The sequence below is a fragment of the Procambarus clarkii genome, chromosome 50 (genome assembly GCF_040958095.1).
Source record: "Procambarus clarkii isolate CNS0578487 chromosome 50, FALCON_Pclarkii_2.0, whole genome shotgun sequence".
In the NCBI taxonomy this organism is placed as follows: domain Eukaryota; kingdom Metazoa; phylum Arthropoda; class Malacostraca; order Decapoda; family Cambaridae; genus Procambarus; species Procambarus clarkii.
The window spans coordinates 4,948,337-4,969,029 of NC_091199.1; the positions used below are offsets into that span (position 1 = coordinate 4,948,337).

The 20,693-nt window shown below is 42.9% G+C and overlaps 1 protein-coding gene across 2 annotated transcripts in view; it reads left to right on the top strand.

Annotated features, from left to right (window-relative positions):
- Nucleotides 1-9,820, top strand: part of LOC123772635 (zinc finger protein 84) — a 39,758-nt gene extending 29,938 nt beyond the window's left edge. The window contains exons 2-3 of one of the 2 annotated variants that reach the window (XM_045765885.2): nt 3,412-3,688; nt 8,274-9,820. In XM_045765885.2, the coding sequence (XP_045621841.1) occupies nt 8,298-9,278 (981 nt within the window). In that variant the 5' untranslated portion in view covers nt 3,412-3,688; nt 8,274-8,297 and the 3' untranslated portion in view covers nt 9,279-9,820. The remainder of the gene's footprint in view (nt 1-3,411; nt 3,689-8,273) is intronic. The other variant, XM_045765884.2, reaches the window with a different exon arrangement.
- The last annotated feature ends 10,873 nt before the right edge of the window (nt 9,821-20,693 follow it).

Consider the following 20,693-nt stretch of genomic DNA (forward strand, 5'->3'; position numbering starts at 1 on the left):
AGCATCGCCTAAAAATGCCAAATTATACTTGTTCATGCTATTATGTAGCGATGATATTATTACAGAAGACCCCTGACTGTAATAAAACTGACCAGGGTTCTCATAATAGCAGGATTGTGGTGATATTTAGCGCTGTGCGCCATGGAAGGAGGTGTAATGCTGTGGGAGGGAGGGTGGTGGCGATGTCTTTTGACTGTGTGTGGCCACCTTTTATTGACTGCACTCAGCATACCAGCTTAGTGGTTCGCTATGGTGAACACAAATGTAGATACTTATATATAACGTGCGTATAGAGGGTATAAACAGCAAGAGAAGGTTTGGAGCTGCCATTTTGGTGAGGGCGGTGGCATCGTCTGCACGATGCCACCGTGCAGACGACGGTGTTGTTTACTGGTTACCACGATGGTCTTTGGGCACCATACCAGTTTATTTGTACAAGTATGGTGAATAAAACAGGTAGATATTTATATATAATGTGTGTATATAGCGTAATAACACCACACAGTATTGTTGGAGGAGAAATATTAGTGCGTCTGGCCTTGAGGGCGGCCGCCGATCAGCTGACTGTGTGAGTAGCCACATCTTTGTGCCTTTACTCACCATACAAGCTTAGATGTACAGTTATGGTGAACAAAACATGTAGATACTTATATATAACGTCTGTATATAGTGAATTATAGCAAAAACATTATTGTGGGAGGAGAATGTGGGTGAGTCAGATGACTGGAGGGAGGGCGGGAGTGGCTGGCTGGTACACGGCGGTCACTCCTCGTTACTTTTTGACTCATAATAGCTACTTAGTGGTTCGTTATAGTGAACAAAACATGCAGATACCTATATATAACCTGTGCTTATAATGTAATAACCGACAAAGTATTTGTTCACTGATTGATGAACATAATTGAATCTTCTTGAGGTTATCTTGAGATGATTTCGGGGCTTTTAGTGTCCCCGCGGCCCGGTCCTCGACCAGGCCTCCTTCCCCAGGAAGCAGCCCGTAACAGCTGACTAACTCCCAGGTACCTATTTACTGCTAGGTAACAGGGGCATTCAGGGTGAAAGAAACTTTGCCCATTTGTTTCTGCCTCGTGCGGGAATCGAACCCGCGCTACAGAATTACGAGTCCTGCGCGCTATCCACCAGGCTACGAGGCCCCCTACGAGGCCATAATCAACAATATGCACACCATATTTTTGAGTACAGCAATGATTCACTCATTTTATTATATAAATATATCAAACTACACACTATTGAATAATATTACAGCAAAAAAAGTATGAAAAATCAATCAGAGACATTGAAATAATTCGGTAATTATCTCTTTGTGGCAACTCCGGCTTGACAGCTTGCGAGGAACAGACCGCCTGGGACGCACGCTGAGTCAGCGCCTAGAATTTGCCAGACTTCCCCGCCCTATAGCGGGCAATATATGCCACTTACGATTTTTTTATTATTTTTCCCGTGATCAGTGAACACAAATTAACAGGTTAGAAAGAAAAAATATTTTTTTTTTTTTCAAAATGACATGCGCCTGTGGGGATGACAGGATATTAACCCTCAAACCGCTAGGGGCCCAAATGGAATTCACACCCACAGGCGCAACAAAAAAAAAAATTCCAAAAAATTCTTTCGTCTTATAGAAGTGTTCATTTTTGTTCCCTGATCACGGAAAAAATAACAAAAAAATCGTAGGTGGCATATTTTAGCCGCAATAGGGTAGGGAAGTGTGGCAAAAAAGGGGCGTTGGCAGAGCCTTCGCCAGATGAGGTCTACTCCGCCCGAGCTGTCAGACGGCAGTTGCCACAAATATATTATTACCTAATTATTTCAATGTCTCTGATTTTTTCTTAGTTTTTTCGCAGTAATATTATTCCATACAGTGAATTGTGGTATATTTATATTATAAAATGTGTGAACCATCGCTGTACTCAAAATTATGGTGTGCATATTAGTGATTCAATTATTATGTTCATAAAACAATAAACAAATAGTTTTGCTGTTGTTACACTATATACACAGGTTATATATAAGTATTTGCATGTTTTGTACACCATAACGAACTACTAAGTTGGTCTTGTGAGTCAAAAAGCAACGAGGAGTGACCGCCAAACACCAGCGAGCCACTCACTGCCACTCCCTCCCTCAACACCACCTCACTCACCCTCATTCACCTCCTACAATACTCTTTCTGTATTTATTCACTATACACAGACGTTATATATACGTATTTACATGTTTTGTTCACCATAACTGTACATCTAAGCTTGTATGGAGAGTAAAGGCCACAAAGACGTAGCTACTCACACAGTCAGCTGATCGGCGGCCGCCCTCAAGGCCAGACGCACTAATATTTGTCCTTCAACAATATTGTTTGTGGTGTTATTACGCTATATACACATATTATATATAAGTATCTACCTGTTTTATTCACCATACCTGAACAAATAAGCTGGTATGGTGCCCAAAGACCATAGTGGCCATCAGTAAACACCATGCCAAGACGTGCAGACGACGCTCTTCCCTCACCAAAATGGCGGCTCCCAACCTACTCCTCTCGCTGTTATCACACTCTATACACACGTTATATATAAGTATCTACATTTGTGTTCACCATATCGAACCACTAAGCTGGTATGGTGAGTGCAGTCAATAAATGGTGGCCACACACAGTCGGAAGACGACGCCACAACCCTCCCTCGCACAGCCTTACGCCTCCCTCCATGGAGCACAGCGCTAAATATCACCACAATCCTGCTATTATCAGAATCCTGGTCAGTTTTATCACAGTCAGGGGGCTTCAGTAATACTATCACTGCTAAATAATAGCAGTATCATATATATTATGGTATTTGTAGGCGATGCTGTGGTCACAAGCTGAACAGCGGTGCTGTGAGCTCGTGCTGCGTGCGCCAGCCTTGGTGGCTTGCTCAATACTGACGCTGTAAAACCCAAGAATGTTGGCCTGGATTTTTTTTCTAGGTGGCATCTGGCAACTATCGGTCGTGGCTGTACTATAGCTGCCCCTATCCCAGGCGGGGAGTTTAAATTATAGCGCTAGACACGAAATCATATATAAATGATGTGCGCGGTTTCGGTTTTGTCACTGATATCATTTATATATGATATGCGTGGTGTGAGGGTTAAACCCCGAGCATGTTAAGGGTTAAATGAATCGGATGCTCAGTGATGCAATAATAAAAATCAATAGAACCTCCTCACCTGCTTGCTTACAGTACATGTACGATACTTAAAATTAGAAATAAAGAAAAAATGTAAATTCTAGAGATACACCTCAAACGCGAGAGGAAACATTCAGTGACCCGTACAATTATTTGATTACCCTTTTGGCAGAAAGTTTGATTTCTTGTAAATATAATTCACATCTTTATCTCTCTCTCTTTCTCTTTGCAGCTGATCCATAGACCAGACGAATGTCATGCAGTACTAACAGCCAAGACCATGAAGTTCATGTAAGTGGCAGAAACTGTGCATACGAATGTCAGCACTTGGTGTCATAGAACACAATGTCAGCAGTGCACTACATGTGCAACATCCTCACTACTGTATGCTCACCCCAAGCAGCAGCTTGTGGATGCTAGTTCACTCCACTCGTTCAAATAATGTCAAGTACTGTACATCATTCATCTGAATTATTCAACTAACATCAAATGAACTGAAGTTGGCAAAAGTAATGTGTATATTTAGTGAAGTTCTTAATTATCGCTTTAAAAACTCCAGTACAGTATTGGCTATTTGTTAAGAAGGCTTGTATGTAATTTTGTAAACATTGTACAGCAGTAGTAATAAATATAATTAAATACAGTGGTACCTCGCATAACAATCGCCCCAAAAGACGAACATTTTGGGTAACGAACGGCCCGATCGGCGTCAAATCGTCCCGTATGACGAACGCTGGTTTGAGTAACGTCAACACCACATGGTGGGGTCGCGCTGCTTCTTGCACATTCTTAGACGCCTCCGACGATGCACATAAATTATGTTGTTCTTGTTTAAAGATGCTAATGATGCTGGGATATAAAGGGTGACTGCTGAGATGTTGCAAAGCATTGACGTTTTTGTAGGAAAAAAGAAATGAAATGTCTGATATACAACAAATGTCAAAAAGGTTCGTTCGGTGTTCGGCAGGTAGGCTGCTCCATTATAACAATCTTTCTTTGTTTCAAATGTGTTCCATTTGTTTTGTATTTGTCATTTACGTCTCAATAATGGAGAAGCCTACCTTACATACACTGAATAAACCATTATGACATTTTCCTTTCTTCAAATGTGTTCAATATTTATTTTTCATTTGTCTTATAGCAAAAGGTTCGTTCGGTGGTCGGCAGGTAGGCTGCTCCATGTTTCTTACATACAAAAAACGTAAATAATAAAAAAATTAAGAATTTTGAAAACCAGTACAAATGTCAAAAAGGTTCGTTCGGTGGTGTACAGGTCGGCTGCTCCATGTTTCTTAAATAAAAAAAAAACGAAAAATAAAAGAACTGTTGAAACAATTTGAAAAATGGACAAATGCCATAAAGGTTCGTTCAGTGTTTGTCGGGTAGGCTGCTCCATTATTGAGATGTAAGTGCCAAATGCAAAACAAATGGAACACATTTGAAACAAAGAAAGATTGTCATAATGGAGCAGCCTACCCAACAAACACTGAACGAATCTTTTGCTATAACGAATATGAAAGACAAGGGCTGCTGGCTGGGTTAGTACTGCGTGAGCAACCATTTGTAGCATACGTGGCTCTGGCTCTCAAACACCTGTCCTACACGGTGTTGAAAGACTGCGCTCAGTCAGTGCAATTCAGACCCTATTGTTAGAAGAACATAAGGGTCATAACATTGGTGAAGCTAGGCGCAATAAGGGCTTAACACAACAGTCGGATGCCAGTGATACAGCACCTATGAGGATGCTACAGCGAGCGTATCCAGTTGTAGCTCTGAGCCCCACCCTTGCCATCTCGAATTTATATAGATGATACATCGATGAATTTCTGCGTTCAGTGATGATGCATCTGATACAAGTAGCATAGATGAACAGTGTTAGTGGCTTCCATGGTGGTGTTGTTCATTGATATTTTCAAGAATACCTGAATCTCTTCCTGACTGATGGACACTTTGAGACTAGCTGAATCTCTTCCTGACTGATGGACACTCTTTGAGGCTAGCTGAATCTCTTCCTGTGTGGGACCTTACAAAGCGATCTTTTCAAGACTACCTTACAAATTGAGCTTTTCCTATAATCGTTTCAATACTACCTTATGCTTTACAAGCTTGGCTACATACCACCTACAAGTACTAAAGCCAAGGGTGCACGCGAGTGCGTTATTTGCAAGCACACAGAACGATGAAACAGGAAACGAAAATCTATCTGTAGCTAGTGCAAGGAGAGCAAAGTCGCGCTGTGTACCATGGACTACTTCGTTGACTATTACGCAACTCCAAAGTACTGAGTGTGTAATACAGTGTGTTACTGTGTAAATAGTATGTGGAACTGTACGTATTGTAATTTTAGTGAATTTTTAACAAGTAATAGTGTGACAATAAACATTTATTGTGGACACATTACTGACACACGTATCACAGTTCCATGGAAAATTATGAACATTCTACTGTATACATATTGTAAAGGTCACAAATATGCATCATATACGATAAAAGAAACAAATAAAACCGCATTGGAAATGCATAGAAAAAATATTTAAAAATATATTTGTGGCAACACGCGGTGCTTGAATGGCCTGCGCGACCGTGTCTGGGAGCTTCACACACGGGCGACCAGGCCCTGATGACGTCACAGTGCACCTTGTCCACACCCTCACAGCCAAAGTAAGTGGAATTTGGTAATTATTTTTACATAGACATGTTCAGGGACGGTAATTTATCATTTTGCAAAGAAAAATGATATTTTGGGGAACATTTGATGTCATGCACTCTGGGGGAATTTCACAATAAACACAGTGCATCACACTGGTTACATGGGAGGGGACACTCGTTTTGTATGACGTCCGTTTCACATGACGAACATGGAACGGATTAAATTCGTTATGCGAGGTACCACTGTATATTGAACTCAGTTATTCAAAATCTAATACACTTCACTATCAGATAATTACATAATGGCAAAATATTTTTTTAGAACAATATCTAGTTGATTTCCCAACCTTTAACCGTTACTGATATAATATTTGCACATGTCATCCATCTCACTGTTATCAAGCTATGCAATACATAGTTAATAATAACTTCATTAATTACAGTTATTGTTAGAAAAGTTAAGTAATATTTCATAGCAATAAAGAAATTACTTCATTAAATAATATATTGACATACAGTGGAACCTCGATTAACGAGTGAGAACCTCTATTAACAAGTTTTTCCAGTAACGAGCAAGCCACTCGCAGCAAATTTGTCTCTATTGACGAGCTCGCCTCTATTAACGAGCAAAACCACATGGTGCTTCCTAGCATCTCGCGGGTTCTCGCAAATTCTCGGACGCCTCCGACGCCAGTGTTGTATCGCACTCGACAAGCATCCCTCTGGATTTATTTGAGCTTTTCTTTGGGTTTTTAGTGGTTTCGCGATTACAATTTGTAACACACGATGTCTCCAAAGAAGCTGCTTGCTAAAGATAGTGCTGTCAAGAGAAAGAAAGACACAATTACTGTGGATTTAAAGAAGGAAATTATAGCAAAGCATGAGTGTGGTGTCTGTGTGATTGATCTCACAAGGGAGTATGGCAGGTCCTCATCAACAATTTACACCATTAGTAAGGGAATGAGGAGGTAAGGGAGGATGCTGCCTCTTCCACTGAGATCAGGGAAGTGTTTGGAATGTTTGAAAAGGTGAACGCATTCTTGGAAAAGCTGCTCTGATAAAGCAGTGACAACCCGGTGTGTGAAAATGTTTAATTAATTTATCACTTTGTGATAACACTTTATGAAAGTGTTATCACTTTCGCAGGTATATGTCGCTTGAACGTAACACTTTTTTTCTCTTGAATGCACCCAAACACCGCGCTCAAGCGTCATTTGAGCAAATATTTCTATAAAATCCAATTCTTATCCGATCGACTTGGGGATTGTATACATGTTTGCCATGAAATTTCCGTTTTCTTTAATAACCACATTGCCTATTTGAGAAAACGGCATTGTATTGTATCTTCGTGGTAAGACTATTATATTGTTGACACGACGAGTGTAATCGACGTAGTTTTTTATTTGGTGCTGGTCTAACACATCCTTGTGTGACATTTGAAATGAAATATTTGGGTGAAATTCCCAAGAAGAGAGAGTCCGCCTGACTCAGAGGTGGATTCTCCTTCCACACCATAACCCCTCTCCTCCTTCCCACCTCCCCATCGTCTCCCTCAAGCCAGCAACTACTCTTCATAAGGTAAAGTAAATATTAAAACACTACAACAAAACATTTATATTTACATGTGCAGTATTATATTTACATAAAAAAAAGTCATACAAGTATGGATGTTTTTGGGAGTGGAACGGATTAAATTTATTTCCTTTATTTTAAATGGGGAAATTTGTTTCTTAAGACGAGTTTTCCAGGTAACGAGCTCGGTGCCAGAACGGATTAAACTCGTTAATAGAGGTTCCACTGTATACTGCACCTTTTAAGTGTTTATTGTCTTATGTTATGGGCTTGCATACTATGTATGTGTGTGTGTATTTTTGATAATATTATAAAGTATAACATTTTATATTCATTATTTTAAATATGAGTATTTAATGTTCTGTAAGTTTATAAAAGCAAAAACTTTCAATACAGTACACGTCATGTAAACTTTTGAACAGCATTCACTTCACTAGGGAATACACATGTTCAACATCAATGAAACTACATCATGTTCAGTGTTATTAAACTAATTTATATAATAAACATTATTGTTACATTATGCTAGATTATGTAGTAAAGAAAATCTATTCATGGTACACCTTCTTTAAGGTTTTGTATATTATACTGTACCTGGGTAACGTACACTAACCTACATCTGTATTATTAAAAATTCTTTTGTGTGTTTAGTGTCCCAAAGTCATAGAACAAAACTTTTTCTTTGCTGAACATACTGTATCACAAATGATTCGAGTGTGTCTTCTTACAATCTACAGTATATTTATATCGTTATGTAGATGGCTGTTTATATAGGAGAAACTTGTGTGTTTAATATTTTTAAAGTTTTCTGAAACTAATCATTTTGAGCAACTGTCCATAAATGTTTTTAGTATAATTTTATGAAATTTTCAGAAAAATTTGATCAAGCATTACACAATGGCAACCAGCACAGAAAAGAAACCACATCATCATGCATCGAGTTTACAAGACAGTGTTGATAAGTCGGATTTAGTAAAGCACACAGATACTTGCACTCGAGAGAAGCCATATCAGTGTTCAAAATGCTTAGAAGACTTCTCTGATGAATCTGATCTAGTATCACACATGATAACGCACACAGAAGATAAAACAGACCAATGTTTGAAATGTATAAGGGGCTTTGCACAGAAATCTGATTTTATAAGCCAAATGTGTACTCACACTCGAGATAAACCATATTGGTGTTCAGTTTGTTTAGAAGATTTTACAGATAAATCTAATCTAGTATCACACATGAGAACCCATAAAGAAAAGAAACCATTTCAATGTTCAAAGTGCTTAGTAGAATTTTCAAATAAATCTCATCTAATATCACATATGATAACACATACTGGAAAGAAACCACATCAGTGTTCAGAGTGTTTTAAAGACTTCTCACGAAAATATGATTTATTATCACACATGAGAACTCACACAGGAGAGAAACCCCATCAATGTCCAATATGTTTAAAATTCTTTTCTCACAAATCTGCTGTAATAACACACATAAGAACTCACACAGGTCAGAAACCATATAAGTGTTCAGAGTGTTCAAAAGGCTTTACGCGAAAATATGATTTAGTAAGGCATATGAGAATTCACACTGGGGAGAAACCGTATCAATGTGCAGTGTGTTTGAAAAACTTTATACAAAAGTCAAGTCTATTATCACACATGCGAACTCATACAGGAGAGAAACCACATCAGTGTTCAGTGTGTCTGAGAGATTTCACAATGAAATGTGACTTATTAAGGCACATGAGAATTCACACTGGTGAGAAGCCCTTTAAGTGTTCAGTGTGTCTTAAAGCTTTTAGACAACATCCTGCTTTAGTAAACCACAGTAAAGTTCACACTGAAGAGAAACCATCAGTGTTCAGATCATTTAAAAGATTTTAAAAGTATAATCTTTTACCTTAAGAGAATTCAAACATGGGTTAAATAAATTTTTATCTCCTTTAGAAGACCTCACAAAAATCTGATGATATTTAACATACGAGACTCACTCCAAAGTGGTGCCACCAAAAATGTATAATATGTTAAAACAAATTCTATCTAGTAAAACATGGAAACTCTCACTGGACAGCAACCATATCATTATTCATAATGGCTAGCATCCATTCTCACCAGTGTGAATATGATGGCTAGCATCCAGATGAACACCTCCATTAATAACATCCAGTTCCCAGAATAGCAGGATTACAGAAAAGACACATGACCATATTTCCATGGAAGACATTACCACGGGTACATCGTCGGCCGGGATTAAAGGTGACATTGTCAGGCGGTCAAGAACAATAAGAGGACTGGACCCAAGACAGCAGCCTCATTAGACGTTGAGATGCAAGTCTTGTCTTAATCACACACTCAGACCTTGATAAAGCACTCAGAGTGCAAAAGACTTGGTGTAAATTCCTTACATAAATTTCACAAATACACAAGTGTGGGTTTTTATCCTAAAATATTCAGAATGTTTAAAAAAGTATTTCTGGGGAAAGTTGCTTCGGCTCCCTGGAGCTATCCGGGCTGATATGAATGTATTAGACCCTGGCATCAATCAATGCGCATGGAGTTCTAGGTCTACCAGGGACCACGAGCCAGAACCTTGCCACTCTCAGAGAGGCACGTGGAGCAATGGCCTATAGAAACTCCCATGTGGTTGGAAGCATTCTGTGTCTGCCATCGACTGGCTCAGGCACCCAGAAATGTAAGTGCCCCAAAGCAAACCTCTATTGTAGTTAAAATATTGCTACCGAGCCGAACTAGTGGACAGAACTTCCCAAATGAAAACGAGCATGATATCACCACATCACTGCACCGCTGCTGTCTGCACAACCCCCCCCCCCTCCCCAGGAGGGGGAAGGGGAAGCCCCAGACCCCTGCACTGGCTATCCAAACCTCAATTCTGTGGCTGACGTGAACTGACAAGGTCGTGTGCCTCTGGGTTCTGTGTTTTCCAGTTCTGTGCCTTTTGGCATGGTCCTGTCTAATTGGTGGTGCGCAAGCCAGGAGTAATTATACAAGTAAACGTACTGCATGCGCCGAGAGTTACCTTCCCTAGGCCCTGTAAGTACTGCCCTTTGGGCTTGGGGCCACCTTCCACAAATCACCTTGGGGTCCACCTCTGCAAGGTCTTTTGCTGCTCTGTGATTGACTGCCCTTGGAGTCAACTGGGGTGTTTCACGCACCACTGTTTGCCTCTGGGTAGGGGGGTAGTTTTCGTCACTGGTTGAGGCACAGGGTACTGTGCAGCTAGTTTTCATCTCTCATAGCGGCCGGCTCTGTTCTGCCTGGGCACGTTGTCCTCTTGCGAGGTTTTATTTTTATTTTTGGTTTCCTGCCTGAAACCCATTTAGTTTTTATTATTTTTTCCAATATTTTGACTATTATACTTGTCAATGATACAGGTCTACAATTGAGGGGGCCTTCCCTGCTTCCACTTTTGTAGTTTGGAACTATGTTAGCCTTTTTCCACACATCTGCTACAACTCCTGTATACAGGGATGTCTGAAAAATCAGCTGAAGTGGAATGCTGAGCTCAGGTGCACATTCTCTCAGAACCCATGGTGAAACTCCATCTGGGCCAACTGCTTTGTTCTTACTTAGCTCCAAGAGCATTTGTTTCACTTCGTCTCTTGACACCTCTATAGTGTTCTCTGGAATTTAATGTGTCTGGTTCTCTGAAGATCTCATTTTGTGCAAACGCACTTCGGAACTTTTCGTTTAATGTTTCACACATTTCCTTTTCATTTTCCATGTATCTGTCCCCCCATTTTCAACCTCTGAATATTATCCTTTACCTGCAGCTTGCTTTTAACCCTTAAGTTGCACAACACATCATATGATGGGTTGAGTGACTTGCTATAAATTGCACATCCCATCATATGATGCATTGGAGTACTACGCAAGATTTAAACACCCCGCGGATACACGGTGTTCACCTAGCCTTCATCAGGGCTCTTGTAAACATATGCCATTTTTTTTTTAAATCGTGGGCGAAATTTCTGGGTGTGAGGGCCTCAGTATTGATTGAACCACCAAGCCTGATGCACGCAGCATGAGCTCACAGCACTGCTGTTCAGCTTGTGACCACAGCATCGCCTAAAAATGCCATAATATACATGTTCATGCTATTATTTAGCGATGATATTATTACAGAAGATCCCTGACTGTGATAAAAATTACCAGGATTCTGATAATAGCAGGATTGTTGTGATAATTAGCGCTGTAGTGGGAGGAGTAATCTTGGTGAGGAGGGAGGTAGCATTGTCTGCTGACTCTGTGTGACTGCCTTTTACTGTCTGGACTCACTATACCAGCTTAGTTGTTTGCTATGGTAAACAAAACATGCAGATACTTATATATAACGTCTGTATATGAAAGCAAAAACAGTATGGTGGGAGGAGAATGGTGGCGGGTCAGGTGAGGTGAGGGAGGGAGGGAGGGAGGGAGGGAGGGAGGGAGTGGCAGCCAGTGGCGGGCTGCCACTGGCTGCCCGTTATGGCCACTGGTTTGTTATGGTGAACGTGAATGTAGATACTTACATATAACGTGTATATACAGTGTAATAACAGCAAAAGGAGTGTGGGGGAGAAGCCATTTTGGTGATGGGTGTGGCAACATCTGCATGAATTGTCATGTTGGTAGGGGTAGCCACTATGCTCTTTGGGCATTATACCAGCTTAGTTGAACAGTTATGGTGAACAAAACATGTAGATACTTGTATATAACGTCAGTATATAGGGTAATAACACCACAAATGGTATTGTTGGGGGTGAAATTTTAGTGGGTCTGACCTTGAATGTGTGAGGGAAGCAGCCGCCAGCTGACTGTGTGTAGCGATGTCTCTTAGTGCCTGAACTAACTATATCAGCTTAGTTGTACAGTTGTGGTGAACAAAACATGTAGATACTTATATATAACGTCTGTATATCGTGAATAAAAACAAAATAGTATTGTGGGAGGAGAATGTGGGCGAGTCAGGTGAGGTGAGGAAGGGAGGAAGTAGCAGCCAGTGGCAGGCTGCCACTGCCACTGTCACTCAGCATACCAACTTAGTGGTTCGTTATGGTGAACACGAATGTAGATACTTATACAGGCATACCTCAGTTTAAGAGTTTAATTGGTTCCTGGAGACGCCTCGTATTCCGAAAACTCGCATTCCGAAGCTAATTTCCCCATAAGAAATAAAGGGAAATGAATTAATCCGTTCCTGACTACCCCAAAAACCCCACATCAAACTAAATTTTTATACCTAATTCATCTAAATAAACCTACAAAACTATGTTCAAGTTATTACTTACCTTGCTGTTGAATGCTGTAGGCGTATGGAAGATGGTGAGGAGGTGGGAGGAAGAGAGGAGTTACTGTTTGGAAGGGGAGTCCCCTTCCATTATCACATCAGGCAGTGAGGACTTCACTGGTATGCACACTCTGGCACATTTTGCCTGCATACCACTAGGACTTGCTTGTTTTACTAAGAATTTGTCTAATGACACTTGTTTTTCCCCTACATTTTAACACTTGTCTGTAGTAAGACATCACATTATCATTTAAAAGGTCAATGCAACGGCCTGCTACAGCTTTATCTGGGTGAGTTTTTTCAACAAAACTTTGCAGTTCTTCCCATACTTCACACATTTTCTTAATCAAGAAGGGACATCCTCTACTGCCTCTACTCACAGCTATTTTCTTAGGTTGAACCTTATCAATGGCTTTCTTGAGACCCATGGCAAGATATATAATGACAACTTTTCTGGGGGGAGCCCCGTCGGCTCCCCGGAGCTTTACCGGCTGATATGCTAATGTCAGACTTTGGCATCAGTCATGTGTATGGAGTTCTAGGGCCTACCAGGGACCACGAGCCAGAACCTGGCCCCCTCAGAGAGGCAAGGGGAGCAATGGCCTATAGAAACCCCCGTGTGGTTGGAAGCATTCTATGTCTGCCATCGACCGGGTCAAGCATCCAGAAAGGTAAGCATTCCAAAACAAACCCCTATTCTGGTGAAAATTGCTACCTAAGCCGAACTAGTGAATAGAACTCTTCAACAGAAAACAAGGAAACTAGTATGACGTCATACGTCACCGCGCCGCTGTCTGCGCAGCTCCCCCCTCCCCGGGAGGGGGAAGGGGGAGCCCCAGACCTCCCCACGCCGGCTATCCACCCATCAGTTCTTCGGCTGATGCTATAGGCAATGGTTATGTGCTCCGGCTCCAGTGGTTGTTTCAGCACTGTACCTAGAGTGTGGTGTCTGTTTTCTAGGTGGTGCGTGAGCCGGGAGTGATTCTTCAGTACTCGGGCTGCATGCGCCTAGGGTTCCCTTCCCTAGGTGCCCTGTAAGTACTGCCCTTGGGGCTTGGGGCCACCTTCCACAAGTTCCTTGGGTCCTGCCCCTGCTTGGCCGTTTACTGCTTGGTTTTCGGCCGCTCTTTGTGTGCTCGGGTGTTCTGTCTCCCTTGTTCGCCTTAGAGTAAGGGGCAGTGTTTGCACTGGTGGGGCGCGGGGTACTGTGCAGCTTGTCTTTCCCAATCATAGCAGCGGCTCTGTTCCGCTTGGGTACGCTGTCCTCTTGCGGGGTTTTCTTTTTCTTTTGTTTATATACCTGGTGGGGGGGGGTCTGCCTTCGTTCTTGCCCCTTGTGTCCCTTGTGTTCTGAGTATTTCTGGTGGTACCCCCTGCTAGGTCCCCGCGAGTGTACACGTCCCGGGGGTTCAGCTCTTAGAAGGTTTTCTAGTGGGGGTTGGGGGCCGTCGTCTTGCCACATACTGTCGCCTCTTTTCGTGCGGCGCAGGCGGAGCCGCTTCAGCTTGCTTTCGTTCTTGGTGTTGCTTCTGCACCGTTAGTCAGCTGTCTTGTGCGTCATTTCACCTCCGGCCGGTTCGTGCGCCGCTTGCACCATCCAGGTCTCTGGTCAGCGTGCTCTGTCTTCTCCTCGGTTGGTAGTGCCCCTTCGGTTCCGGTGTGTTTTTTCGTCGGCTCTTTCCTTTGGGCCTTTGCCTCTGGGGGTCGGTTCGCTGAGTTTTCTTGCTCCTTCGGTTTTAGCGTTTTGGTTGTTTGATGGCAGCAGTCTCCATCTTTTCTGGCGCGGGGTGGGGCTGCTGCATTCTGGAGGGGTCCAGGGTTTGTTGGTGCTTCGTTGGTCGGGCCAGGGGTGTGTCGTTTTTGTGTTCAGTGGCGGCCCTCCGCTGTTGTTTGCGTGCCACGGCGTTTGGGTCCGGAGCGCGTTTTGCGTTGATCCGGTTCTGTTCTTCCCGGTTCGCGGGTGATGGTGTCCCGGGTGGTCAGCCGTGTTCTTGCGGCTAAGCTGCCTGTGATCTTCCCTCATGCCTGTGGCGTTCGTGGCTTCGCTGCTCTCGCTGCCGTCTTGGCGACGTGGCCTTGCAGTCTTTCGGGCATGGATTTTTGGTGTTCGTGCAGGGGCCTTGCTGCTCGTGGTTCTCGTGTTGTTCCCGGGATTTTCGGGGCTGTGGCGCCTTGGGTTGGCGTTTGCTGCCGGTTGTCTCGCCTCTTTGGGGGGTGCGTGGTGTCCGCCTCCCGGTTTTGTCCCTTTGACCTTCCTCTGTGGGTAGTTAGCTCCGGGGAGCCGACGGGGCTCCCCCCAGAAAACCGGCGTTGAATGTAATGAAACGCCATTTTCTGGGTGAGACCCGGAGGCTCCCCGGCAACCCTCCCTCCCTCCGGTCGGCGTTTTTCGCGTGTTTTGACATCCAGCCTCAGAACTGATGGGTGGATAGCCGGCGTGGGAGGTCTGGGGCTCCCCCTTCCCCCTCCCGGGGAGGGGGGAGCTGCGCAGACAGCGGCGCGGTGACGTATGACGTCTTGCTAGTTTCCTTGTTTTCTGTTGAAGAGTTCTATTCACTAGTTCGGCTTAGGTAGCAATTTTCACCAGAATAGGGGTTTGTTTTGGAATGCTTACCTCTCTGGATGCTTGACCCGGTCGATGGCAGACATAGAATGCTTCCAACCACACGGGGGTTTCTATAGGCCATTGCTCCCCTTGCCTCTCTGAGGGGGCCAGGTTCTGGCTCGTGGTCCCCGGTAGGCCCTAGAACTCCATACACATGACTGATGCCAAAGTCTGACATTAGCATATCAGCCGGTAAAGCTCCGGGGAGCCTCCGGGTCGCCTCCGGGTCTCACCCAGAAAATGGTGTTTCATTACATTCAACGCTGGTTTTATGCTCAAATGGCCAAAAAAACGATAAAAAACTGTAAATCCTTGTGAAGAATTCAGGTGGGAGAGTCACTGGACACGAGACACTGGTAAACTGAGGCGCGATCGCCATGCCACCACGCGCCAGTCGGCCTGTACACGTATCAACAAACTCGCGTCCCGAGGTAACCCTCGCCTTCCGAGACATATTTTTGGAGTAAATCCTGCTCGTCTTCCGAAAAACTCGCATACAGGGACACTCGCATTCCGAGGTACCACTGTATATAACATCTGTATATAGTAAATAAAAGCAAAAACAGTATGGTGGGAGGAGAATGTGGGCGAGTGAGGTGTTGAGGGAGTGAGTGGCAGCGAGTGGCTGGCTGGTGTGTGGCGGTCACTCCTCGTTGCTTTATGACTCATAATACCAACTTAGCGGTTTGTTATGGGGAACAAAACATGCAAGTACTTATTTATAACCTGTGTATACTGTATAGTGTAATAACCGACAAAGTATTTGTTCACTGTTTGATGAACATAATAATTGAATCAACAATATGCACACCATATTTTTGAGTACAGCGATGATTCACTCATTTTATTATGTAAACATATCACACTACACACTATTGAATAATATTACAGCAAAAAAAGCTACGAAAAATCAATCAGAGACATTGAAATAATTAGGTAATTATCTCTTTGTAGCTGCTACTGCCCGACAGCTGGCGAGCAACAGACCGTCTGGGACGCACGCCGAGTCAGCGCCTGTTTTTTGCCAGACTTCCCCGCCCTATAGCGGGCAATATATGCCATTTACGATTTTTTTATTATTTTTTCCCATGATCAGAGAACACACATTAACAGGTTTAGAAGAATTTTTTTTTTTTTTTTTTTTTTTTTTGTATGTGCCTGTGGGTGACATGCTAATTAGCCCTGAGCAACATGAGGGTTAATGATTTTGTCGCTTTGTCTTTATGTACCATTTCACAAGCTTTCCAGTGCCTGAGACTTTGTAGAAAAAAATAATTCCTTTCTTCATTTCTATCCCCATTTAGATGTTTCGCTTCAATGAGGTTCCTTTTCAGCTTTTCTCTGTCCTCTTTTGAGTGGTCTTGTCTTATTGACCAAAGTTTGCCATCCTCGTCACATTGCAATTTTCCGGTATTCCGAAGCACTTCTGTCATATACTGTACTCCATTAACTCCTTAACTGTGCAGCCTCCAAATATGACAACCCCCCCCCCCCAGTGCGCAGAAAATAAAATCTCTGGAAAAAAATTCCTTTTTTGCTTGGTTTTCTTAAATCTGTTGCACCTTAGTTTCTCTCGTTATTTCTACTGTGTTGGTTCGAGGTCCCAGTGACCCACAGGCCTTTGGTGCAGTTATAGTTTTATAAAATATTTATAAAACCCACGAGGTAGACGGGCTGGTCTGATCACCCTCTTTCACCTGTCACCTGTTACATTTCAGGAAAATTTGGTTTACCTTCGATCTATTCACTAGAAACAAAGTTTTGTTTTATTTCTTTTGTTTGTCTTTTCTGCGTATTGGTATTCTCTTCATTTATTTTCATGCTTATTTATTTATTAACCCTCAAACCGCGCATATCATATATAAATGATATCAGTGACAAAACCGAAACCGCGCACATCATTTATATATGATTTCGTGTCTAGCGCGATAATTTAAACTCCCCGCCTGGGATAGTGGCAGCTATAGTACAGCCACGACCGATAGTTGCCAGATGCCACCTAGAAAAAAAATCCAGGCCAACATTCTTGGGTGTGAGAGCGTCAGTATTGAGCAAGCCACCAAGGCTGGCGCACGCAGCACGAGCTCACAGCACCGCTGTTCAGCTTGTGACCACAGCATCGCCTACAAATACCATAATATATATGATACTGCTATTATTTAGCAGTGAGAGTATTACTGAAGCCCCCTGACTGTGATAAAACTGACCAGGATTCTGATAATAGCAGGATTGTGGTGATATTTAGCGCTGTGCTCCATGGAGGGAGGCGTAAGGCTGTGCGAGGGAGGGTTGTGGCGTCGTCTTCTGACTGTGTGTGGCCACCATTTATTGACTGCACTCACCATACCAGCTTAGTGGTTCGATATGGTGAACACAAATGTATATACTTATATATAACGTGTGTATATAAGGTATAAACAGCAAGAGGAGTAGGTTGGGAGCCGCCATTTTGGTGAGGGCGGTGGCGTCGCCTGCACGACTTATCATGTTGTTTACTGGTGACCACAATAGTCTTTGGGCACCATACCAGCTTATTTGTTCAGGTATGGTGAATAAAACAGGTAGATACTTATATACTGTATAATATGTGTATATAGCGTAATAACACCACAAACAGTATTGTTGAAGGACAAATATTAGTGCGTCTGGCCTTGAGGGCGGCCACCGATCAGCTGACTGTGAGTAGCTACGTCTTTGTGGCCTTTACTCACCATACAAGCTTAGATGTACAGTTATGGTGAACAAAACATGTAAATACGTATATATAACGTCTGTGTATAGTGAATAAATACAGAAAGAGTATTGTAGGAGGTGAATGAGGGTGAGTGAGGTGGTGGTGAGGGAGTGAGTGGCTCGCTGGTGTTGGCGGTCACTCCTCGTTGCTTTTTGACTCACAAGACCAACTTAGTAGTTCGTTATGGTGTACAAAACATGCAAATACTTATATATAACCTGTGTATATAGTGTAACAACAGCAAAACTATTTGTTTATTGTTTTATGAACATAATAATTGAATCACTAATATGCACACCATAATTTTGAGTACAGCGATGGTTCACACATTTTATAATATAAATATACCACAATTCACTGTATGGAATAATATTACTGCAAAAAAACTAAGAAAAAATCAATCAGAGACATTGAAATAATTAGGTAATAATATATTTGTGGCAACTGCCGTCTGACAGCTCGGGCGGAGTAGACCTCATCTGGCGAAGGCTCTGCCAACGCCCCTTTTTTGCCACACTTCCCTACCCTATTGCGGCTAAAATATGCCACCTACGATTTTTTTGTTATTTTTTCCGTGATCAGGGAACAAAAATGAACACTTCTATAAGACGAAAGAATTTTTTGGAATTTTTTTTTTGTTGCGCCTGTGGGTGTGAATTCCATTCGGGCCCCTAGCGGTTTGAGGGTTAATGTCATACTAATAAGCATTATTATTCATCCATGTGTAATTTTCTGTGAATTTTGGGGTCTGGTGGACTTTCCCCACCTTGTTCTAGCAGGTAGCTTTAAACCTGTTAAAAGTCATAAAAATGTGGAATTAATATTGGTTCTTTTTATTTCTGGTACTAGTCTTTCTGTGTTCTAATACATAAGTTAATTAAATGTTTGTCTACATTTTGCTTATATTAAGCGCTTCTCCCTCCTTTATGCCTTTGTATTTTCACCACTTAATTTCAGTTTGCTTTCCCTTGTTTTACACTTAGTCTCATTACTTCTAATTTGTATTTCAGGTGGGTAAGTTTGTCTATGCCTACTATGGCCTGTTGGTTTCCCCCCCCCTTTTGGTTATGGCGCTTGGTTGGCTACTTTGGCTTTATTGGGGGGCTTCTGCCCCGGGTTCCAGAAGGTGCAGTCATCCTTATTTCGTCTTTATCAAAATATTTGGGATTATTTTTCTTATTAGTTGTAGATTGGGGTCTTTCTATTCTACGTATATATTTGTTTTCGGTTCTCAATAAGTTTTGTCATATTTTGTTGATTTCGACGTTAAGTTTTGTCCTGGAGGTTTTTACCTTGCGGTTCTCTGGTTTGGTTGAAGTTGCAGGTCCCGGTTGTGATGTGGATGCAGTGGTCCCAGTGTTGCTTGCCCTTGGGTGTGACCCGGACAACGTGAAGTCCACAGTGTCAACTTCCTTCCTCTGCCGAGTGTGGTACCTGGCGATGTGAGGTCCACGTGGTAACAACACCTGTTTATACTTATGTATATGTACGTTTCTGCATGTGTCTGCATCTATTTAAAAATTTTATAATAGGGAGGCTTCCTTGTGTTTTATCTTGACGTGTTTTTGGGGCTAGAGTTCCTGAGGCATGGCCGTTGACCAGGCCCCCCTCCTTTGTAGGCATCCTTCCTTTCTGCCGCTGGGCTATCCAGATGTCCATCCATCCAAGGTAGCCCGGAAGAAGCCGCAGCTTTACATGCTGCTGGTTTACCCGAATGTTCCGTCTGCCTGGTGTAGCAAGGAGGAGGAAACCGTGACTTTATATGCCGCTGGTTTCTCCAGACATCCGTCTGCCCGGTGTAGCCTGGAAGCTCAGTGTAGTTCAGTGCTTGTGCTTTTTGTTCCCGAGACGGATTATCCAGTTGCTTAGATCCTAATTGTGCAACACCTGGCAAAAGGACAGCTTCAGTGTTGCTTTTTAGCACTTCCATATGTAGTCCAGCACAATACCCAGTGGTGTACCTCTTAGTGATCTTATTTAGGGTGTCGTTACTTAACCCTACCTTTGAGTATACATGCTTTCCCAGGATTTTACTGTGTTGGAATAGTCAGAGATGGTCTACCAAATGCTTGCACATTTGACCCCTTGGTCCTGCCACTGTGATGTCCTCAGTGTCATCTATACCTCCTCATGCGCAGTACCTGGCAAGTTGACATCCCCAGGTAAGCATATTAGCACCCTTTTGTGCAGTAATTGGCATTGCAATGTCCACGGTGCTGACGTTTTATGCACCTACATGAGCGGTGCCTGGCAGCATGACGTCAGTGTCGACCTGTAGCACCTCGTGTGCAGTCCTGCCAGCAAGTTTCTCCCAGGGTTGGCCCCTTAGCACCTATGTGTATGTACCTGCACCTACGAGATAAACTCAGCATTGATGCTTATAGCACTAAATGTCCAGTCCCGCACAATATGAAGTATACAGTGGACATTTTCCTACCTGCGAGAGAGGTTCCTGACAATGTGCAGTCCACAATCTCGACAGCTTCCCACCTATGTGTGAGGTACCTGACAGTGTGACGTCCACAAGTGTTGACAACCTAGCACCTACATGTGCACTTCCAGGCATCACGACATACCCAGGTTGACTCCTTAGCACCTACGTGTGCAGTCCCTGGCAATGTGACATTAACCCTTAAAGTGTGCATCACGTCATATGACGTGTTGGACGTTGTT